General features: G+C 32.8%; 7 protein-coding genes across 7 annotated transcripts; 2 read left to right on the top strand and 5 right to left on the bottom strand.

Annotated features, from left to right (window-relative positions):
• Nucleotides 1-2633: 2633 nt before the first annotated feature.
• LOC119605046 (alpha-tocopherol transfer protein-like) lies at nt 2634-3791 on the bottom strand. Its single transcript, XM_037957993.1, has 3 exons — nt 3411-3791; nt 2976-3348; nt 2634-2920 (listed from the first exon to the last, which is right to left on the bottom strand). Exons 1-3 carry the CDS (start codon nt 3710-3712, stop codon nt 2663-2665), a joined length of 933 nt encoding a protein of 310 aa, XP_037813921.1. The 5' UTR covers nt 3713-3791; the 3' UTR covers nt 2634-2662.
• Nucleotides 3792-4595: 804 nt separating this feature from the next.
• On the top strand, nt 4596-5616 carry LOC119605044 (alpha-tocopherol transfer protein-like). The gene is made up of 2 exons (XM_037957990.1): nt 4596-5270; nt 5331-5616. The coding sequence occupies exons 1-2, from the start codon at nt 4596-4598 to the stop codon at nt 5589-5591; spliced, it is 936 nt and encodes a 311-aa protein (XP_037813918.1). The 3' UTR covers nt 5592-5616.
• A 1602-nt stretch (nt 5617-7218) lies between these two features.
• On the top strand, nt 7219-12028 carry LOC119605037 (aldehyde dehydrogenase, mitochondrial). The gene is made up of 4 exons (XM_037957978.1): nt 7219-7467; nt 10369-10517; nt 10587-10683; nt 10745-12028. Exons 1-4 carry the CDS (start codon nt 7339-7341, stop codon nt 11936-11938), a joined length of 1569 nt encoding a protein of 522 aa, XP_037813906.1. The 5' UTR covers nt 7219-7338; the 3' UTR covers nt 11939-12028.
• On the bottom strand, nt 12014-13616 carry LOC119605048 (alpha-tocopherol transfer protein-like). Its single transcript, XM_037957996.1, has 3 exons — nt 12956-13616; nt 12529-12901; nt 12014-12305 (listed from the first exon to the last, which is right to left on the bottom strand). Exons 1-3 carry the CDS (start codon nt 13255-13257, stop codon nt 12048-12050), a joined length of 933 nt encoding a protein of 310 aa, XP_037813924.1. The 5' UTR covers nt 13258-13616; the 3' UTR covers nt 12014-12047.
• Nucleotides 13617-16723: 3107 nt separating this feature from the next.
• Nucleotides 16724-17983, bottom strand: LOC119605043 (clavesin-2-like). Its single transcript, XM_037957989.1, has 3 exons — nt 17622-17983; nt 17195-17570; nt 16724-17057 (listed from the first exon to the last, which is right to left on the bottom strand). The coding sequence occupies exons 1-3, from the start codon at nt 17921-17923 to the stop codon at nt 16800-16802; spliced, it is 936 nt and encodes a 311-aa protein (XP_037813917.1). The 5' UTR covers nt 17924-17983; the 3' UTR covers nt 16724-16799.
• Nucleotides 17984-18200: 217 nt separating this feature from the next.
• LOC119605045 (alpha-tocopherol transfer protein-like) lies at nt 18201-20215 on the bottom strand. Its single transcript, XM_037957991.1, has 3 exons — nt 19842-20215; nt 19396-19771; nt 18201-18551 (listed from the first exon to the last, which is right to left on the bottom strand). The coding sequence occupies exons 1-3, from the start codon at nt 20141-20143 to the stop codon at nt 18294-18296; spliced, it is 936 nt and encodes a 311-aa protein (XP_037813919.1). The 5' UTR covers nt 20144-20215; the 3' UTR covers nt 18201-18293.
• A 1314-nt stretch (nt 20216-21529) lies between these two features.
• On the bottom strand, nt 21530-22805 carry LOC119605042 (alpha-tocopherol transfer protein-like). The gene is made up of 3 exons (XM_037957987.1): nt 22387-22805; nt 21953-22328; nt 21530-21887 (listed from the first exon to the last, which is right to left on the bottom strand). Exons 1-3 carry the CDS (start codon nt 22686-22688, stop codon nt 21630-21632), a joined length of 936 nt encoding a protein of 311 aa, XP_037813915.1. The 5' UTR covers nt 22689-22805; the 3' UTR covers nt 21530-21629.
• Between the last annotated feature and the right edge of the window lie 6 nt (nt 22806-22811).

Genomic DNA, 22811 nt, shown 5'->3' with positions numbered 1-22811 from the left:
ACTGAACTAGAACTGAACTAGAAACTGAACTAGAACTGAACTAGAACTGAACTAGAACTGAACTAGAACTGAACTAGAACTGAACTAGAACTGAACTAGAACTGAACTAGAACTGAACTAGAACTGAACTAGAACTGAACTAGAACTGAACTAGAACTGAACTAGAACTGAACTAGAACTGAACTAGAACTGAACTAGAACTGAACTAGAACTGAACTAGAACTGAACTAGAACTGAACTAGAACTGAACTAGAACTGAACTAGAACTGAACTAGAACTGAACTAGAACTGAACTAGAACTGAACTAGAACTGAACTAGAGAACTGAACTAGAACTGAACTAGAACTGAACTAGAACTGAACTAGAACTGAACTAGAACTGAACTAGAACTGAACTAGAACTGAACTAGAACTGAACTAGAACTGAACTAGAACTGAACTAGAACTGAACTAGAACTGAACTAGAACTAGAACTGAACTAGAACTGAACTAAACTGAACTAGAACTGAACTAGAACTGAACTAGAATGAACTAGAACTGAACTAGAACTGAACTAGAACTGAACTAGAACTGAACTAGAACTGAACTAGAACTGAACTAGAACTGAACTAGAACTGAACTAGAAAGAACTAGAACTGAACTAGAACTGAACTAGAACTGAACTAGAACTGAACTAGAACTGAACTAGAACTGAACTAGAACTGAACTAGAACTGAACTAGAACTGAACTAGAACTGAACTAGAACTGAACGAACTGAACTAGAACTGAACTAGAACTGAACTAGAACTGAACTAGAACTAGAACTGAACTAGAACTGAACTAGAACTGAACTAGAACTGAACTAGAACTGAACTAGAACTAGAACTGAACTAGAACTGAACTAGAACTGAACTAGAACTGAACTAGGAACTAGAACTGAACTAGACTGAACTAGAACTGAACTAGAACTGAACTAGAAACTGAACTAGAAACTGAACTAGAACTGAACTAGAACGAACTAGAACTGAACTAGAACTGAACTAGAACTGAACTAGAACTGAACTAGAATGAACTAGAACTGAACTAGAACTGAACTAGAACTGAACTAGAACTGAACTAGACTGAACTAGAAACTGAACTAGAACTGGAACTAGCACTGAACTAGACTGAACTAAGAACGGAACTGAACTGACAGAACTGAACTAGAACTGAACTAGAACTGAACTGAGAACTCGAACTAGAACTGAACTAGAACTGAACTAGAACTGAACTAGAACTGAACTCGAACTGACTAGAACTGAACAGAAACTGAACTAGAACTGAACTAGGAACCTGAACTAGGAACTGAACTAGGAACTGAACTAGAACTGAACTAGAACTGAACTAGAACTGAACTAGAACTGACTAGAATGAACTAGAACTGACCTTAGAACTGCACCTAGAAACTGAACTAGGAACTGAACTAGAACTGAACTAGAACTGAACTAGAATGAACTAGAACTGAAATAGAACTGAACTGAACTAGAACTGAACTCAGAACCTGAACTAGAACACTGAACTAGAACTGAACTAGGAACTGAACTAGAACACTGAACTAGACATGAACTAGGCACTGAACTAGAACTGAACTAGAACTTGAACTAGAACTTGAACTAGAACTGAACTAGAACTGAACTAGAACTGAACTAGAACTGAACTAGAACTGAACTAGAACTGAACTCGGAAATGAACTAGAACTGAACTATAACTTTGAATAGAACTGAACTAGGGAACTGAACATAGAACTTGAACTAGAACCTGAACTAGAACTGAACTAGAACTTGAACTAGAAACTGAAACTAGAACTGAACTAGAACTGAACTAGAACTGAACTAGAACTGAACTAGAACTGAACTAGAACTGAACTAGAACAGAACTAGAACTTGAACTAGAAAACTTGAACAGGAACTGAACTAGACCTGAACCTAGAACAGAACTAGAACTGAACTAGAACTGAACTAGAACTAGAACTAGAGCTGAACTAGAACTGAACTAGAACTAGAAACTGAACTAGAAACTGAACTAGAACTGAACTAGAACTGAACTAGAACTGAACTAGAACTGAACTAGAATGAGCTAGAACTGAACTAGAACTAGAACTAGAACTGAACTAGAACTGAACTAGAACTGAACTAGAACTGAAATAGAACTGAAATAGAACTGAACTAGAACTGAACTAGAACTGAACTAGAACTGAACTAGAACTGAAATAGAACTGAACTAGAACTGAACTAGAACTGAACTAGAACTGAACTAGAACTGAACTAGAACTGAACTAGAACTGAACTAGAACTGAACTAGAACTGAACTAGAACTGAACTAGAACTGACTAGAACTGAACTAGAACTGAACTAGAACTGAACTAGAACTGAACTAGAACTGAACAAGAACTGAACTAGAACTGAACTAGAACTGAACTAGAACTGAACTAAAACTGAACTAGAACTGAACTAGAACTGAACTAGAACTGAACTAGAATGAACTAGAACTGAACTAGAACTGAACTAGAACTGAACTAAAACTGAACTAGAACTGAACCGTCTCTTGTCTCGATAATATCGTAAATATTCTCGTCGATACTCTTTTCTGTATATTTGGTTAAAATAAAACGATTCTTTAAGCAATTTTCAATTCCAAATTTTATTCAGTCCACATTTAATTTCCTAAACGAACCCTCCATACCAAATAGATTGTCGAAATCAATAGGTTTACCCGGTCTTAATTGTTCATCTGTGCCATATTTAGCATCCTCTTTGAAATAATCTCTATAGGATAAAAATTTCTGTTCCCATTCGGCTAGAATTTCCGGTATTGAACCATTTTCACCACCATATTCTTTTGGCAAATATTTCAAAGGGATCTTTTCATACATTTTTTCAATATTCGAACCATAAATGGTCATCTGTAAAGAAATGTATAAGGAAAAATAGATAAATATTATTGTATATAAAACTTACTCTATTCAGTTGTTTCTCCGACATCATGGGTTTAAATATATTAAATAAGGATTCAAAGATGGAAGGAGCATTTATAACGTGTGATGCTTTGGGCCTTAAAGGCATGGCTTCCTCAGAATATACCGTGATCTTTTTCATTGCGCTGGGTGTCGCTTGAAAGAAATGTTCTTTAGTCCAATCTTTTAAATCGGCTATATGCACAAAACCATTAACAATGGCATAGTCATCTTCCCACATAAGTATTTCATTAAAAGCCTGACCCACACGCATTATATCCATAAAATCATATTTATTGGGATCATAAATACCATTACGCACTAGCATTATTCTGGGTCCAGTTTCATTTAAGGGTGTGGGTAATACTACACCAAAACTGTTGTTGCAAAAAAATTAGAATTTAAGTTTAAAGTTAAAGTTATTAGTTAAGTATGTTACCCCAATTTAAGAATTTCTCTGATTTTGACTTCATCCACATCTCTTAAGGCAAACATTTCGGGATATTTGGATCTTAGCATATAGTATTTATCAATTTTCGATTTAGTCTTCTCCAAACTATATTTACAGCCACGCAGAAAGGCCACTAGAAATTGATCATCCGTGCGTGCCTTCAAATGGGGCTGTTGTTCTATCCAAGTTTTTAAGGTCTGCAAATCGGCTTCAATACGACTAGGATCTTCATTTAATTCCTCAATGGCCACTTTTTGCAGGCAAGGTGGTAAAGGACGTATATTAGGCATGTTGGTTTAAAGGTCTTTTGTTTTTGATATCTTTACGTTTTGACAACTTTTAGCAAAATGTTAATAACCATTGTTTAGATGTTTCGCTGAAGGCTGAATTATTTGATAATAAATCGGTATAAACAATTTTATACCCACAAATAAATAGATGTCTATAAAAACAAATAAAAGTATTGATAAGGTAATTGTTAAACAAATATTAGTAAAAATTTGTTTGCAGAGACTTTTGAAGGAGCTGCAAAAAGGTTCTACAGATTTTACTGGAATTGGGAAAGATAAACTCTTTCAAAAAGGTTTGAAATCAAGATTTATTATACTAAACGTGTTCACAAATTTTATATACATATAAGATTTACCAAAAGTTCATTACCGAGTAATGGTTTCAATCTTATTACTAAGTAAGGTGTTTAAGCTGTTTGTCTTTGAAAAGTATTAATTAAAGATTTTGTTATTTAATTAATTCAATTAAAATGTTCATCATTTCTATAAAAACATTGCTAAAATGCGACTCTTATTGATAAATCCACAAACAGTTTTTATTCAATTTCTATAAAACGATTTAAACAAACTTTTAAATCTAAAGCTAAAATTTGCGAAAGTCCCAACAAACAAAAAGTCTGCAAGTCACCTTTTAAAAGTTGTTTAGATAAAAATTTATTTAATAGGTATAAAATGAAATTTTAGTTAGTTTTTGTTTTTCTAAATAATCTTATCAATATTATATTAATATCATATCAAATAAAGCGATTGGTTTTAAACAGTAAAATTCTTTATCAATATTCACGTTTTACCTATACAACGGTTAAAACAAAATAAAGTTTAAACCCCACCAGCAAACGATAAATTGTAGTTAAAGAGCTTAAATCGGAAAACAAACAGAACAATGTCCAAAATAAGACCTTTACCGCCGGCATTACAAAAAATAGCCATCGAAGAACTTAACGAAGATCCCACACGTATTGATGCCGATATTGAGGCTTTACGGACATGGATACAACAACAACCCCATTTACGGGCACGCACAGACGATCAGTTTTTGGTGGCATTTTTGAGAGGCTGTAAATATAGTTTGGAAAAGGCCAAATCGAAAATTGATAAATTCTATACTTTGCGCACCAAATATCCAGAACTCTTCACCCTTAAAGGTATGGATGATGAGAAAATAAAGGAATATATCAGATTAGGTGTAGCTGTAGCCTTACCCACACCGCTTAATGAAAACGGTCCTCGTATAATGTTAATGCGCAGTGGCGCCTATAGTCCCAGTGAATATGATTTCATGGAAATTATGCGTGTCTATCAAGCGGGGTGTGAAATTTCTTTATTGGAAGATGACAACACTATTGTTAGTGGTTATAGCCACATAATGGATTTGACCAATTGGACTAAAGAGCATTTTTTCCAAATGAATTTCAGTCTTATGAAAAAGTTTACCGTATTTTCGGAGGAAGCGGTACCCTTAAGGCCAAAACATTTTATAGCCATAAATGCTCCCTCTATATTTGAGAGTTTTTATAATCTGGTAAAGCCCATGATGTCGGAAAAACAAAATAAGAGAGTGAGTTTTTTTTGACTTAATATTAAAAGGCTTCGCAATAACTGTAAATTATAATTTCAGAGTGTTATCTACGGTACGAATTATGAGAAAATGTATGAAATAATACCGTTAAAATATCTGCCCAAAGAATATGGCGGTGAAAATGGTTCGATACCTGAACTGATAGCCGATTTTGAGAAGAAATTTATGGAGTATAGAGAATATTTCAGGGAGAGTGAAACCAAATATGGCACCGATGAAAGCTTAAGACCGGGTAAACCTATAGATTTTGAAAGTTTATTTGGTATGGAGGGTTCATTTAGGAAATTAAATGTAGATTAAGTTAATATTTTAATAAAAAATTAACCAAGAATGTTTATAAATTTATATTTTTTGCCTTACATAATATTTTCTGGACTATAGACTAGACTATAGACTAGACTATAGACTAGACTATAGACTAGACTATAGACTAGACTATAGACTAGACTATAGACTAGACTATAGACTAGACTATAGACTAGACTATAGACTAGACTATAGACTAGACTATAGACTAGACTATAGACTAGACTATAGACTAGACTATAGACTAGACTATAGACTAGACTATAGACTAGACTATAGACTAGTCTATAGACTAGACTATAGACTAGACTATAGACTAGACTATAGACTAGACTATAGACTAGACTATAGACTAGACTATAGACTAGACTATAGACTAGACTGTAGACTAGACTATAGACTAGACTATAGACTAGACTGTAGACTAGACTATAGACTAGACTGTAGACTAGACTATAGACTAGACTATAGACTAGACTGTAGACTAGACTAGACTAGACTAGACTATAGACTAGACTATAGACTAGACTATAGACTAGACTATAGACTAGACTATAGACTAGACTATAGACTAGACTATAGACTAGACTATAGACTAGACTATAGACTAGACTATAGACTAGACTATAGACTAGACTATAGACTAGACTATAGACTAGACTATAGACTAGACTATAGACTAGACTATAGACTAGACTATAGACTAGACTATAGACTAGACTATAGACTAGACTATAGACTAGACTATAGACTAGACTATAGACTAGACTATAGACTAGACTATAGACTAGACTATAGACTAGACTATAGACTAGACTATAGACTAGACTATAGACTAGACTATAGACTAGACTATAGACTAGACTATAGACTAGACTATAGACTAGACTATAGACTAGACTATAGACTAGACTATAGACTAGACTATAGACTAGACTATAGACTAGACTATAGACTAGACTATAGACTAGACTATAGACTAGACTATAGACTAGACTATAGACTAGACTATAGACTAGACTATAGACTAGACTATAGACTAGACTATAGACTAGACTATAGACTAGACTATAGACTAGACTATAGACTAGACTATAGACTAGACTATAGACTAGACTATAGACTATAGACTAGACTATAGACTAGACTATAGACTAGACTATAGACTAGACTATAGACTAGACTATAGACTAGACTATAGACTAGACTATAGACCAGAATTTTCACTCAAAATAAGAATTTTCACTAAAAATAGGAATTTTTACTAAAAATCTGAATTTTCATTAAGAATCAGATTTATCACTAAAAATTTGACTTTTTACTAAAAATTAGATATTTCACTAAACATTAGATTTTTCACTAAACATTAGATTTTTCACTAAAAATCTAATTTTTCACTAAAAATTAAATTTTTGACATCAATACTATTTTCTCAAAAATTCAAACTTTTCCCCAAAATTCTTTTTTTTTTTTATACATAGTTTGTTTATTTCTATTTTAAATTTAACGGTTCTTTTATTGTGAAATTTAAATAAAGCTTTTCTGTGTACCAAAAGCTTTTTCAATGACTGTCAAAATGTTTCTACTTCACAACATCTGTTTTAATTTCTTTCTTTTTGTGACATTCTTCATTTTGAGTGGAAACCGAAAATAATTCTAGTTATTCGCCAGACGTTTGGCAAATCGTTTGCAAATTTTCTATTTAATTTTTAAAAAGTTATTTAATTAAATAAAATAAAATATGTTGCGTTTATTGAAAAACACAAGTGTTTTAAAAAATTCTGCTAGAGTATTGGCAAACAATGTGGCTGCCGCAAACTTTGCCTCTATGCCAGAGCCAAAAACAAATCCAGAAATTCTTTATACTGGGGTAAGTTGTATAATTGTTAAAGTACAATAAAATATACATATTAATTAGCATTCATAAAATGTTTATGAAGCAGACAAAAAAGTACTTAATTTGAAAAGTTGAGCCAGCTTTTGTCTATGACCTTGAAGTATTTTAAAATCATTCCATAGTTTGCTGATACAATGATTTGCCAAATAAAATTTAGGTTCTTTGTTGTTGTTTTGTTTGCGGTGCAAAAAAAAGCCGGCAATAACAAAATGTTTTAATTGTTTGGGAAAGAATAGAATATCGAAAAAATCTAAAAAACCGGCGTGCGTTGCGCATAATTTGTATCAGTTATTTCACTTTATCAGCTTTTCTGGGGTTGTGAGTGAAAGACAGATAATAGTTGTTTGTTTTTGTTTATCAACAATTTTGTTGTTTCAATTTAAAATTATGTATATTATATGCCGGGTGTTGTCACTAGCTGGAACGTAATTTATTGTTTACCCATCTATTTTTCAAGCTAATCAATTCAAAAGATCTTTTAAAGCTTTAAGTTAAAAAATGCACTGTAATGTATTTTAATATTGTTTATATTTATTTATAGGAATACGCAAATATTATTTGTTTATTTAGATTTTCAAGCTTATCTTTATAAGGCAAAAATGCACAATATAATAAGTCTAGTTTTGGGGTGTTAGGTTAAAATTACAGTTTAACTTTGAGTATAGTTAACTTAAAAATGGTTTAAGTAAAACCTAACCATTGTTAGTTAAAACAAGTTTAAATACTTTTTAAAATATCCTAGGCTAGGGACGAAACTATTGACTAAGCAATAAACTATATGCTAGACTATAGACTAGACTATAGACTAGACTATAGGCTAGAGTATAGACTAGACTATAGACTAGACTATAGACTAGACTATAGACTAGACTATAGACTAGACTATAGACTAGACTATAGACTAGACTATAGACTAGACTATAGACTATAGACTAGACTATAGACTAGACTATAGACTAGACTATAGACTAGACTATAGACTAGGCTATAGACTAGACTATAGACTAGAGTGCAGACTAGACTATAGACTAGACTATAAACTAGACTATAGACTAGACTATAGACTAGACTATAGACTAGACTATAGACTAGACTATGGACTAGACTATAGACTAGACTATAGACTAGACTATAGACTAGACTATAGACTAGACTATAGACTAGACTATAGACTAGACTATAGACTAGACTATAGACTAGACTATAGACTAACTAGACTATAGACTAGACTATAGACTAGACATAGACTAGACTATAGACTAGACTATAGACTAGACTATAGACTAGACTATAGACTAGACTATAGACTAGACTATAGACTAGACTATAGACTAGACTATAGACTAGACTATAGACTAGACTATAGACTAGACTATAGACTAGACTATAGACTAGACTATAGACTAGACTATAGACTAGACTATAGACTAGACTATAGATTAGACTATAGACTAGACTATAGACTAGACTATAGACTAGACTATAGACTAGACTATAGACTAGACTATAGATTAGACTATAGACTAGACTATAGACTAGACTATAGACTAGACTATAGACTAGACTATAGACTAGACTATAGACTAGACTATAGACTAACTATAGACTAGACTATAGACTAGACTATAGACTAGACTATAGATTAGACTATAGACTAGACTATAGACTAGACTATAGACTAGACTATAGACTAGACTTTAGACTAGACTATAGACTAGACTATAGACTAGACTATAGATTAGACTATAGACTAGACTATAGACTAGACTATAGACTAGACTATAGACTAGACTATAGACTAGACTATAGACTAGACTATAGACTAGACTATAGACTAGACTATAGACTAGACTATAGACTAGACTATAGACTAGACTATAGACTAGACTATAGACTAGACTATAGACTAGACTATAGACTAGACTAGACTAGACTATAGACTAGACTATAGACTAGACTATAGACTAGACTATAGACTAGACTATAGACTAGACTATAGACTAGACTTTAGACTAGACTATAGACTAGACTATAGACTAGACTATAGACTAGACTAAAGACTAGACTATAGACTAGACTATAGACTAGACTATAGACTAGACTATAGACTAGACTAAAGACTAGACTATAGACTAGACTATAGACTAGACTATAGACTAGACTATAGACTAGACTATAGACTAGACTATAGACTAGACTATAGACTAGACTATAGACTAGACTTTAGACTAGACTATAGACTAGACTATAGACTAGACTATAGACTAGACTAAAGACTAGACTATAGACTAGACTATAGACTAGACTATAGACTAGACTATAGACTAGACTAAAGACTAGACTATAGACTAGACTATAGACTAGACTATAGACTAGACTATAGACTAGACTATAGACTAGACTATAGACTAGACTATAGACTAGACTATAAACTAGACTAGACTATAGACTAGACTATAAACTAGACTAGACTATAGACTAGACTATAAACTAGACTATAGACTAGACTATAGACTGGACTATATACAAGACTATAGACTAGACTAGCTTCTTTGCTAGAATATAGACTAGACTATAGTCTATCCTGTAGACTTGCTTATAGACTAGCATATAGACTAGACTTTAAACTAGACTTAAGACAAGACTATAATCGAGGCATAATAACCGAATATAGTGGAGATAATAGAGTAGACTATAGTCGAGACGAGAGAGTAGACTTTAGTCAGATAAATGAAAAGAGTAAACATTAATCAAAACAATAAACTAAATTATGGAAAAATAGTCAGAGAAAGCTTCAAGGTCAAAGCCTTTCAAACGAATAACATTTACGACTAAGTTGTTAACAATAAATTAATATAAATATCCTTTTAAAAGCTTTTCATCAACAACGAATGGCACAAAAGTAAATCGGGTAAAACTTTTGAGACCATTAATCCCACCACCGAAAAGGCCATAGCTGAGATACAATGTGCCGGTAAAGAGGATGTTGATTTGGCCGTTAAAGCAGCCAGAGATGCTTTTAAGTAAGTTGAAATAATATCTATAAGTAAAAAGGAAAACCCCAACTAAATGTCTCTCTCCAACTAAAACAGACTAGGTTCTCCCTGGCGTCGTATGGATGCTTCCCGTAGAGGTGAATTATTAAATCGTTTGGCTGATTTATTGGAACGTGATCGTGTCTATATGGCGGTAGGTTTTTAATATCCTAGTTTTTAAAAGAGAAATTTAAAAGTTTTCTTGTGGTTCTTAGAGTTTGGAAACTTTGGACAATGGCAAACCCTATGCCATGTCTTTCAACGTTGACTTGCCCATGGCTATTAAAAATTTGCGTTATTTTGCCGGCTGGGCTGATAAGAATCATGGTAAAACCATACCCATGGATGGTGATTTCATGGCCTATACACGCCATGAACCTGTAGGTGTCTGCGCTCAAATCATTCCCTGGAATTTCCCCATTCTAATGATGGCCTGGAAATTGGGACCCGCTTTGGCCACTGGCAATTGTATTGTTTTGAAACCAGCCGAACAAACTAGTTTGACTGCTTTGTATTTCGCCCAATTGGTTAAGGAAGCTGGCTTCCCCGAGGGTGTTGTCAATGTTTTGCCTGGTTTTGGTGATACCGGCGCTGCTTTGTCCAATCATTTGGATGTAGATAAGGTGGCTTTCACCGGCTCCACTGAGGTGGGTAAATTGATTCAACAAGCCTCGGGTAAAACCAATTTGAAACGTGTTACTTTGGAATTGGGTGGCAAGAGTCCCAATATTGTTTTGGCCGATACTGATATGGATTATGCTGTGGAGACTTCCCACTTTGGTTTATTCTTTAACATGGGTCAATGTTGTTGTGCTGGTTCACGTACCTTTGTTGAAGATAAAATCTACGATGAGTTTGTTGAACGCAGTGCTGAGCGTGCCAAGAAGCGCACAGTAGGCAATCCCTTCGATTTGAATGTGGAACAGGGTCCTCAGGTTAATGAAGAACAAATGCAAAAGATTTTGGGCTTAATTGATACCGGCAAGAAGCAAGGCGCCAAATTGGTAGCTGGTGGCAATCGTCCTCAAGGTTTGCCCGGCTATTTCGTCGAGCCCACCGTCTTCGCCGATGTCAACGATAACATGACCATTGCCAAAGAAGAAATCTTTGGCCCTGTCCAACAAATTATACGTTTCAAGAAATTAGATGAAGTTATTGAAAGAGCTAACAATTCCGATTATGGTTTGGCTGCCGCTGTCTTCTCCAAGGATATCGATAAGGTTAACTACATTGTACAAGGCCTTAGAGCTGGTACCGTATGGGTTAACACCTATAATGCCCTCTGCGCTCAAGTACCCTTCGGTGGCTATAAAATGTCTGGCCATGGCCGTGAAAATGGTGAATATGCTCTACAAAACTATACCGAAGTTAAGAGTGTTATTGTTAAGTTGGCCCAAAAGAACTCATAAGTGGCTTGATTTTAAATGTTCTTTATTATTCTAAGTTGCATGTTATCCCCGAAAGTTAAAAAATAAACTGTTTCCTTTTTTTTACAAAAATTTTGTGTTTTTTTTTTATTTAATCTACATTTAATTTACGAAAGGTTCCCTCTATACCAAAGACATCATCATAATTGATGATCTTGTCCACACGTAGTTTTTCTTCTACTCTGTAGTTGTGATCATCTAGGAAATAATCTTGTTGTTTGCTGAAATTCTCCTTTATCTCTTTAGTTAATTCCTCTATGGAACCATTTTCTCCACCCAATTCTTGAGGTAAATATTTTTGAGGAATGTGTTCGTATAAAGATGATAAATTGCTACCGTGGGCGAACATCTGAAAACGAGGGAAAATAGATGAATAAAATAGATATAGTCTAGTCTATAGTTCAGTCTAAAGTCTAGTCTATAATCTTGTCTATAGTCTAATTTGTAGCCTAGTATATAGTCTAGTCTATTGTCTGTCTATAGTCTAGTCTATAGTCCAGTCTATAGTTCAGTGTGTAGTCTGGTCTATAGTCAAGTCTTTAGTCTAGTCTAGTCCATGATTACAAACTTACCCTCTCTTGCTGTTTCAACGGCATCAAAGGTTTCAGCATATTAAAAACCTTTTCATAACTTGACGGCATATTAATGATATGTATGGCCTTTTGACGCAAAGGCACAGCATCTTCAGCAAATGTAGACATTTTCTTAACCACAGTTGGAGTCATTTGTAGCATATGGGCTGCACTATACTCAGACATGTCCAAAATTTGAACATAACCACACACCACACAATAGTCATCGTCACGCATGCACAACTCCTGCAGAGCATTAGCAACACACATAACATCAGCAAAAGAAAACTTATCGGTGGGATAGTGGCCGGTACGTATGTAGAGTATACGAGGACCAGTACCATTCAAAGGCATGGGTAAAGATAAGCCAATACTAAAAACAAATTAAAATATTTTACTTTGAAATTGTATCTAATAAAAGACTTACCCCAATTCCACCAATTCCTTAACTTTTGTTTTCTCCATATTTTGTATGGTATAAAAATCGGGATATTTGGTTTTCAACGTATAATAACGATCGATTTTTAATTTAGCCTTTTCCAAACTGTGTTTACAGCCTCTTAGGAAACTGATTAAAAACTGATCATCAGTTCTAGCTTTCAAGTGTGGCTGTTTTTCAATCCATTCTTTAAATATTGTCAGATCTTGCTGTAGTCTTTCCGGCTGTTCATTTAGTTCCTTACAAGCAATTTCTTGTAATTTCTCGGTTAGGGGTCTGATGTTAGACATGTCTGTTTCGAGTAATCACTTTAACAATTTTAATTTTTAGACAATTATAAAAACTTTTTGGAAACTGTTGGGTGCATTTGATTTTTTTTATTTAGAATTTTTAGTAGAGATTAGATTATTTTAAAAGGTATAGTACGCTTTACATATTCTTCAGTTATAAGTAGCGTATATTTATCAATCATAAAATATTATATTTTTATTGATAATTTTTTTGGGGATTTGCTTACACCAGCCTTTTGTTAAAGAAACCTTTATTCTAAGTTGCAATATTGCAATAATTTTATATATTTTACAATTAATTTGCACTCAAATACCAATAATCGCTGTTTTAGAGCTAATCGTTTTAATCATCAGACTTATGAACTTGCACCTGGACGGGGAGTGAAGGTAAGTCATAATTGTTTATCTATCCTATGCCCTAAGTCGGAAAATATACTCAAAAGTTGTTTAAGAGTGTTAAAAAAACATTGAATATGTTTAGCTATACGAGGGTTACTACTTAAGTTTTAAGAATAGACTATAGAACAGACTCTAGACTATACTATAAACCAAACTACAGCCAAGAACCATAGACTAGACTAGATACTAGACTAGACTAGATACTAACTAGATACTAGACAATAGACTAGACTATAGACTAGACTATAGACTAGACTATAGACTAGACTATAGACTAGACTATAGACTAGACTATAGACTAGACGATAGACTAGACTATAGACTAGACTATAGACTAGACTATAGACTAGACGATAGACTAGACTTAATATAGACTAGACTATAGACTAGACTATAGACTAGACTATAGACTAGACTATAGACTAGACTATAGACTAGACTAAGACTAGACTATAGACTAGACTATAGACTAGACTATAGACTAGACTATAGACTACACTATAGACTAGACTATAGACTAGACTATAGACTAGACTATAGACTAGACTATAGACTATAGACTAGACTAGACTAGACTATAGACTAGACTATAGACTAGACTATAGACTAGACTATAGACTAGACTATAGACTAGACTATAGACTAGACTATAGACTAGACTATAGACTAGACTATAGACTAGACTATAGACTAGACTATAGACTAGACTATAGACTAGACTATAGACTAGACTATAGACTAGACTATAGACTAGACTATAGACTAGACTATAGACTAGACTATAGACTAGACTATAGACTAGACTATAGACTAGACTAGACTATAGACTAGACTATAGACTAGACTATAGACTAGACTATAGACTAGACTAGACTATTGACTAGACTAGACTATAGACTAGACTAGACTATTGACTAGACTAGACTATAGACTAGACTATAGACTAGACTATAGACTAGACTATAGACTAGACTAGACTATAGACTAGACTATAGACTAGACTATAGACTAGACTATAGACTAGACTATAGACTAGACTATAGACTAGACTATAGACTAGACTATAGACTAGACTATAGACTAGACTATAGACTAGACTATAGACTAGACTATAGACTAGACTATAGACTAGACTATAGACTAGACTATAGACTAGACTATAGACTAGACTATAGACTAGACTATAGACTAGACTATAGACTAGACTATAGACTAGACTATAGACTAGACTATAGACTAGATAGACTATAGACTAGACTATAGACTAGACTATAGACTAGACTATAGACTAGACTATAGACTAGACTATAGACTAGACTATAGACTAGACTATAGACTAGACTATAGACTAGACTATAGACTAGACTATAGACTACTATAGACTAGACTATAGACTAGACTATAGACTAGACTATAGACTAGACTTAGACTAGACTATAGACTAGACTATAGACTAGACTATAGACTAGACTATAGACTAGACTATAGACTAGACTATAGACTAGACTATAGACTAGACTATAGACTAGACTATAGACCTAGACTGACTAGACTATAGACTAGACTACGACTAGACTATAGACTAGACTAGAGACTAGACTATAGGACTAGACTATAGACTAGACTATAGACTAGACTATAGGACTAGACTATAGACTAGACTATAGACTAGGACTATAGACTAGACTAAAGAACTAGACTATAGACTAGACTATGGACTAGACTATAGACAGACTATAGACTGACTATAGACTAGACTATAAGACTAGACTATAGACTAGACTATAGGACTAGACTATAGACTAGACTATAGATAGGGACTATTAGACTAGACTATAGACTAGACTTATATTTGATCTAGATATAGGCCTAGACTATAGCTAGACTATAGACTAGTACTATAGACTAGGACTATGACTAGACTATAGACTAGACTATCGACTAGACTATAGACTAGACTATAGATAGACTATAGACTAGGACTATAGGGACTAGACTATTAGACTAGACTATAGACTAGGACTATAGACTAGTACTAGACTATAGACTAGACTATAGGTACTAGACTAGACTATAGACTAGACTAGACTATAGACTAGACTCTAGTCTAGACTATAGACTAGACTATAGACTAGACTATAGACTAGACTATAGACTAGACTATAGACTAGACTATAGACTAGACTATAGACTAGACTATAGACTAGACTATAGACTAGACTATAGACTAGACTATAGACTAGACTACAGACTAGACTATAGACTAGACTATAGACTAGACTATAGACTAGACTATAGACTAGACTATAGACTAGACTATAGACTAGACTATAGACTAGACTATAGACTAGACTATAGACTAGACTACAGACTAGACTATAGACTAGACTATAGACTAGACTATATACTAGACTGTAGACTATAGTCTAGTCTAGAAAACCATCCAATCTTTTTCAAACAAAACAATTTAGTGTGAACAAAGAGCCCTTTTCGATTATGATCAGTTATCTTAGCTCTTAAGTAAATATCTTAGTTATGTCTAAATCTAAAATGCTTACTTCCGTTGGGAATCATTCTCAGTTAGGTGCATTGTATAAACTATTCAGTATTTATCTACTTTAATTGCAAATTTATTATTATATACGCAAAAGCACTCAACTGTTCGGTTCACTATTACCCTGTAGTATGGGGTGACAGCGCCGAACTAGTGACATTTCCTGCAGTTTCGGGACATGTGACTATTTATTTTAACATGGATTTCATATAGAAAGTAGTAAATTGACTCTTGTAAATATGGAGTTCATCTAGAAAGTTTGTTTAAGATTATATTTACTCCCTGTAGAACTGCAGGGTAAACTTAATTACTAGTTTTTTAAGATAATAAATTATTTAGTAATCATTTTTATTAAATGCATATTTTAAAGCTTACAATATAGTTAGTTTGAATCTAACAACATTGAAGATCAAAATCCAGGAGACATAGATTTGAATTAAAACTCAAATTATAATTTATAATAAAGATAACACTAACAAATTAAGCTAACGTTGGATACAGTTATAATTGGGCTAATGTAATTAAATTGATATTTTATTAAAATCAAATAATAGTTGTAATACAAATTATCTTGGCAATTTTATACATTTTAATCCACATCCAATTTACGAAATGACCCTCCCATACCAAACATACTATCAAAATCGAGAGGTTTACCAGGCCTTAAATGTTCATTGGTGCCATAGTTTTCATTTTCTTTAAAATAATTATCATATTCGGACCATTTTTGATTAAAGTCTTTAAAGAGATCTTCAATTGAAGCATTCTCACCACCTAGATGTGAGGGGAAATATTCTTTTGGTATTATTTTATATAAATTCTCGTAATTTTGACCATTAATTGATATCTGAAAAGAAAAATAATCAAATTTAATCTAAATATATTCACTAAAGACTACAATGAAGCTAAGAACTAAGTCCATTAAATGATTCACACAAAGTTTTATTTCAAGTTAGTAAAAGCTTTAGATCTTTCTTAACTCACCCTTTCTCTTAGTTTCTCGGAAAATAACGGCATCACTATACTCAAAACACTGTGAAAAAATGTCGGAGTATTTATCAAGTGTGCCCCCTTAATACGTAGAGGTGAAGATTTTTCATAAAATTGTACAACTTTACGCAGAAATGAAGGTGTATATTTGGCAGCCATATTTAGGGTAATATTTCTCAAATCCATAATATATATAATGCCATTTATACAGGCATAAGGATCATCCATAATTAAAATTTCATGCATAGCATTTGTAGGACGATAAAGTTCATCAAAGTCTACCAGACCTTTGGCTACATCACCTTCGAATTTCATAAAAAAGATGCGAGGACCCGTGTCGTTAAGGGGGCGTGGCAAAGGAATACCCAGACTTAAATAATTTAATTAAAATAAATTTTGCTGTTTTTTTTTTAATATTTACCCATAGCTATACATTTTCCTAAAACCAGTTTTATGTATATTGGTTATATTAAAGAAATCGGGAAATTTTGATTTCAAAGTGAAGAAAAGATCCAATTTATTTTTAGCCTTTTCCAAACTGTACTTGCAGCCACGCAGAAATTGTATTAAAAACTGGTCTTCTAAACGGGCTTTCAAATGTGGCTGTTGTTCAATCCAAGTTTTAAGGGCCTGCAAGTCATCTGGTATTCTGTGGGGCATTTCACCCAATTCGGTTTCTGCCACTTTTTGTAACTCAGGAGGTAAAGATTTTATTTGTAACATATTTTTTTTTATTATTTTGAACCTTGAATGTGGGAGTTAAAATTGCAACTGATAAATATCAAATTTGTAAGTACATAAGTTACAAAATCAAAATTTAATAAATTGCCTAGAACAAGGGGTCTTAAAAGGTACTGAATGAGATGTTTTTGTTTTTGTTTTTGTAGTTATTAACTCTATGTTATCAATTGTTAAATTAAAGAAATATTGATAAAAACTGTTAAATAAATAAAGAAAATGTCTGTCTTATTCCTAGAAAAATTAAACTATTATATTGTTTTCCAAACTATTTTACTAATATTTATTAATTTATATTACAATAAAACAATATTATCCCCTTTGGAACCCCCAGGAATAACATATAGTATATTCTTTAATCCAAATCTAATTTCCGGAACGAGCCACCCATACCAAACATACTGTCAAAATCGAGCGGTTTACCAGGTCGTAATTTCTCATTGGTGCCATAGTTGATATTGTCCTTAAAATAATTCTCATATTCCAACCATTTTTTATCGAATTCTTTGAAAATTTCATCCATTGAACCATTTTCGCCGCCCAAGTGAAGGGGCAAGTACTTCTTGGGTACTATTTTATATAAACTTTCATAGTTTTGACCGTTAACGGAAATCTGAAAGAGAAGATATAATTAAGAGCTGGTGTGTAAAAAACTAGAACTGAACTAGAACTAAACTAGAACTGAACTAGAACTAAACTAGAACTGAACTAGAACTGAACTAGAACTGAACTAGAACTGAACTAGAACTGAACTAGAGCTGAACTAGAACTGAACTAGAACTGAACTAGAACTGAACTAGAACTGAACTAGAACTGAACTAGAACTGAACTAGAACTGAACTAGAAACTGAACTAGAACTGAACTAGAACTGAACTAGAACTGAACTAGAACTGAACTAGAACTGAACTAGAACTGAACTAGAACTGAACTAGAACTGAACTAGAACTGAACTAGAACTGAACTAGAACCTGAACTAGAACTGAACTAGAACTGAACTAGAACTGAACTAGAACTGAACTAGAACTGAACTAGAACTGAACTAGAACTGAACTAGAACTGAACTAGAACTGAACTAGAACTGAACTAGAACTGAACTAGAACTGAACTAGAACTGAACTAGAACTGAACTAGAACTGAACTAGAACTGAACTAGAACTGAACTAGAACTGAACTAGAACTGAACTAGAACTGAACTAGAACTGAACTAGAACTGAACTAGAACTGAACTAGAACTGAACTAGAACTGAACTAGAACTAGAACTAACTGAACTAGAACTGAACTAGAACTGAACTAGAACTGAACTAGAACTGAACTAGAACTGAACTAGAACTGAACTAGAACTGAACTAGAACTGAACTAGACTGACTAGAACTGAACTAGAACTGAACTACTGAACTAGAACTGAACTAGAACTGAACTAGACTGGAACAAGAATTGAACTAGAACTGAACTCACCCTTTGTCTCAGTTTTTCCGACAACAATGGCATAACCATACTTATAACACTATGAAAAAATCCCGGCGTATTTATGAAGTGAACACCCTTAATACGTAAAGGTAAAGATTTCTCATAATATTGTATAAGTTTACGCAAAAATGTTGGGGTATATTTTGAGGCCGCATTTAAGGTGATGCCTTTCAAATCCATTATATAAATAATACCATTTATACAGGCATAAGGATCATCCATAATAACAATTTCATGCATAGCATTTGTAACACGATAAAGTTCATCGAAATCCACTAGACCCTTAGCGACATCATCATCATATTTGGTATAATAAATGCGAGCCTCATTATCGTTCAACGGTCTGGGTAAAGGGCCGCAAAGTCTAAAATATATAAAATCACAATTGTTAAAAAATAAACATTTGTTATAATTTGGTTTCTTCTAAAACTTACCCATAATTATACATTTTCCTAAAGATGGGATCATGTACATCGGTGACATTTAAAAACTCCGGAAATTTTGTTTTCAAGGTAAAGAAAAGATCCAATTTGATCTTTGCCTTCTCTAAACTGTACTTACAACCACGCAGGTATTGTATTAAAAACTGATCATCTTGACGGGCCTTTAAATGTGGCTGCTGTTTTAGCCAAGTTTTCAAGGCTAACAAATCATCGGGTATTCTTTTGGGTACTTCTGATAATTCAGTTTTTGCTACTTTTTGTAATTCCTCTGATAAAGGTTTTATCTTTAACATGTTTTCTTGTTACGGTATCTAAGACGTTCGTTTTTAAACTACTACTTGGATTTGTTTTTAAGCCAGGAGAACTATAAAATTGTATAATATAACAAGAACAAGTTTTGTAGTAGAAATAAATTAATTATTGTAATTTAATTTAAAACTATATAGTGGATTTCATAAAGGTTGTAGATAAAATAAAATGAGATACCAGTTATTAGACAAAAGTATTCATTATACAGATATTTACATATTTAAATTAGTTAAAACATATATAAATGAGTAAAAAATTTTGTCTAGTGATCTATATAAACAAAAGTAAGCTGTTTGATGTTTAAATGAAAACAAAAGTGACACATGTTATTATATATCTTTTCTTTTATATTAAAAATATATTGGGTTCTAATAAAAAGTAATACTTTTCAATAACCCAACGAACAATTAATGAAAAATGAATCATAAATAAAGAGAGGAAAACTTTCATTAGTAAAGTTGCTCATGAAAAGCTACTATGAAAAGCTTTATTTAGCACAGTTTACTCCTTAAGGGAGTAAGTTTCCCTATGTTTACTTCCTTAAGGTGTAAGGTTTTCCTTGGGAAGTAACATTTGCTTTAGTAAAGTTTACACTTTTATTAAATAAAGTTTTTTGGTTTGAAAAGCTTTATTTAGCACAGTTTACACCTTAAGGGAGTAAGTTTTCCTATGTTTACTCCCTTAAGGAGCAAGGTTTTCCTTGGGAAGTAATATTTGCTTTAGTAAAGTTTACACTTTTATTAAATAAAGTTTTCTTTAATAGTAAAGCTTTCTTTCTTAAGGAGTAAAGCACAGTTAATTTTCTTAGAGAGTAAAGCTTTCTTTAGTAAAGTTTATCCCCTTAGGGAGTAAAGCTTTCATTCATACCATTTACTCTCTTAGAGAGTAAAGCTTTCTTTCGTACCATTTACTCTCTTAGGGAGTAAATCTTTCTTTATGACAGTTAATTTTCTTAAGGAATAAAGCTTTCTTTAGTACAGCTTGCTAACTTAGGGAGTAAAGCTTTATTTATTACAGTTTATTCCGCAAGGAAGTAAAGCTTTCTTTAGTAAAGTTTACTTTCGTTGTAAAGCTTTCTTTAGTACTGCTTATTAACTTAAATAGTAAAGCTTCCTTTTGCACAGTTTACTTTCATAGTAAAGCTTTCTTTAGTACAGCTTAATAACTTCGGGCGTAAAGCTTTTTTTTGTAGAACTTACTTGCTTAGGCAGTAAAGTTCTCTTTAGTACAGTTTACTTATTTTCTTTCGTAAAGTAACGAGGACAAAGATTTCTTCAAAAGTTTTTACTTTTCTAGGGAGTAAAGATTTCTATAGGAGTGATTTGTTTACTCTCTTAGGATGAAAAGCTTTTTCTGAAATATTTTACTGAGAACTGAATGTTATTTTTATAATTTTTTATTAACTTTTCATTCTACATTTCAAACATTTTGAAAATAAACTTAAATTTAGTTTAATTTAGAAACTTTCCTTTAATCCACATCTAATTTACGGAATGAACCACCTAAACCATAGATGCTGTCAAAATCAATAGGTTTGCCAGGTCTCAATAGTTCTTCGGTGCCATAGTTTTCATTTTCTTTAAAATAATCCTTATACTCTAACCACTTCTGATCGAAATTCTTTAAAAGTTCTTCCTTTGTACCATTTTCACCACCTAAATAGGCGGGTAAATATTTTTTAGGTATATTTTTTTGCAAATCATCTAAATTATGACCATAAACAAATAACTGAAATAAAATAATCAGATTTAATTATTTGCTAAGGAAAACTATACAAACATAAAAAAACTCACCCTTTTCTTGAGTTTTTCCGATAATAACGGTATCAATATATTCAAAACACTATGAAAAAATGGCGGAGTATTAAACATATGCAGGGATTTTATACGAAACGGTAAAGATTTATCATAAAATTGTACCATTTTTCTTAGAAATGAAGGTGTAAATTTTGCAGCCATATTTAGCGAAATATTTTTCAAATCCCAAATATAAATCATGCCATTTATACAGCCATAAGGATCATCCATTATAATAATTTCATGCATAGCATTAACTACCCAAAACAATTCCGGAACATCAAACTGACCATGGACAATATCATCTTCGAAATTAACAAAAAATATACGTGGACCATGATCGTTGAGAGGTCGTAGTAACGGTAGACCAAAACTGTAATAATATATGTATGTTTTAAAGGGTTACTTTCGTGTCTAGTATAGGTACGCACCCATAACTGTAAATTTTCTTAAATCTTGCATCATTTATATCGGTGACATTAAACAAATCGGGAAATTTGGATTTCAAGGTGAAAAATATATCCAATTTAGTTTTAGCTTTTTCCAAACTGTACTTACTGCCACGTAGGTACTGTATTAAAAACTGATCATCTTGACGGGCCTTTAAATGAGGCTGCTGTTCAATCCATGTCTTCAAGGCTAACAAATCATCGGGTATTCTTTTCGGTACTTCCGATAATTCAGTTTCAGCTACTTTTTGTAAGTCTTCTGATAAAGGTCTTATATTTGCCATAATTTCTTGTGACGTTTCTTAAGACCTTTAAATATAACTCAGGAGGGTAAGAGAATAATAAAATTTTAATTAAATTTAAAACTCTAAAGTTGTTTTTAGAAGCTCTGTATTTGAAGTGAAACT

This window comes from Lucilia sericata, unplaced genomic scaffold (assembly GCF_015586225.1).
Source record: "Lucilia sericata isolate MDLA Ls3-8-SP2 unplaced genomic scaffold, ASM1558622v1 Contig000455F_arrow, whole genome shotgun sequence".
Classification (NCBI taxonomy): domain Eukaryota; kingdom Metazoa; phylum Arthropoda; class Insecta; order Diptera; family Calliphoridae; genus Lucilia; species Lucilia sericata.
This window is presented reverse-complemented; position numbering and strand designations above follow the sequence as displayed.

Excerpts from the sequence above, each read along its gene's own strand:
- LOC119605046 (XM_037957993.1), bottom strand. The coding sequence starts at position 3,712 with ATGCCTAATATACGTCCTTTACCACCTTGCCTGCAAAAAGTGGCCATT. Across the intron at positions 3,349-3,410 it reads AGAGAAATTCTTAAATTGGG|TTTTGGTGTAGTATTACCCA; the intron begins GTAACATACTTA and ends TTGCAACAACAG. Across the intron at positions 2,921-2,975 it reads CGGAGAAACAACTGAATAGA|ATGACCATTTATGGTTCGAA; the intron begins GTAAGTTTTATA and ends ATTTCTTTACAG.
- LOC119605044 (XM_037957990.1), top strand. The coding sequence starts at position 4,596 with ATGTCCAAAATAAGACCTTTACCGCCGGCATTACAAAAAATAGCCATC. Across the intron at positions 5,271-5,330 it reads CGGAAAAACAAAATAAGAGA|AGTGTTATCTACGGTACGAA; the intron begins GTGAGTTTTTTT and ends TTATAATTTCAG.
- LOC119605037 (XM_037957978.1), top strand. The coding sequence starts at position 7,339 with ATGTTGCGTTTATTGAAAAACACAAGTGTTTTAAAAAATTCTGCTAGA. Across the intron at positions 7,468-10,368 it reads CAGAAATTCTTTATACTGGG|CTTTTCATCAACAACGAATG; the intron begins GTAAGTTGTATA and ends TCCTTTTAAAAG. Across the intron at positions 10,684-10,744 it reads GTGATCGTGTCTATATGGCG|AGTTTGGAAACTTTGGACAA; the intron begins GTAGGTTTTTAA and ends TGTGGTTCTTAG.
- LOC119605048 (XM_037957996.1), bottom strand. The coding sequence starts at position 13,257 with ATGTCTAACATCAGACCCCTAACCGAGAAATTACAAGAAATTGCTTGT. Across the intron at positions 12,902-12,955 it reads AAGGAATTGGTGGAATTGGG|TATTGGCTTATCTTTACCCA; the intron begins GTAAGTCTTTTA and ends ATTTGTTTTTAG. Across the intron at positions 12,306-12,528 it reads CGTTGAAACAGCAAGAGAGG|ATGTTCGCCCACGGTAGCAA; the intron begins GTAAGTTTGTAA and ends CCTCGTTTTCAG.
- LOC119605043 (XM_037957989.1), bottom strand. The coding sequence starts at position 17,923 with ATGTTACAAATAAAATCTTTACCTCCTGAGTTACAAAAAGTGGCAGAA. Across the intron at positions 17,571-17,621 it reads AGGAAAATGTATAGCTATGG|TCTGGGTATTCCTTTGCCAC; the intron begins GTAAATATTAAA and ends AAATTATTTAAG. Across the intron at positions 17,058-17,194 it reads CCGAGAAACTAAGAGAAAGG|ATATCAATTAATGGTCAAAA; the intron begins GTGAGTTAAGAA and ends TTTTCTTTTCAG.
- LOC119605045 (XM_037957991.1), bottom strand. The coding sequence starts at position 20,143 with ATGTTAAAGATAAAACCTTTATCAGAGGAATTACAAAAAGTAGCAAAA. Across the intron at positions 19,772-19,841 it reads AGGAAAATGTATAATTATGG|ACTTTGCGGCCCTTTACCCA; the intron begins GTAAGTTTTAGA and ends TATATATTTTAG. Across the intron at positions 18,552-19,395 it reads CGGAAAAACTGAGACAAAGG|ATTTCCGTTAACGGTCAAAA; the intron begins GTGAGTTCAGTT and ends CTTCTCTTTCAG.
- LOC119605042 (XM_037957987.1), bottom strand. The coding sequence starts at position 22,688 with ATGGCAAATATAAGACCTTTATCAGAAGACTTACAAAAAGTAGCTGAA. Across the intron at positions 22,329-22,386 it reads AAGAAAATTTACAGTTATGG|TTTTGGTCTACCGTTACTAC; the intron begins GTGCGTACCTAT and ends ATATTATTACAG. Across the intron at positions 21,888-21,952 it reads CGGAAAAACTCAAGAAAAGG|TTATTTGTTTATGGTCATAA; the intron begins GTGAGTTTTTTT and ends ATTTTATTTCAG.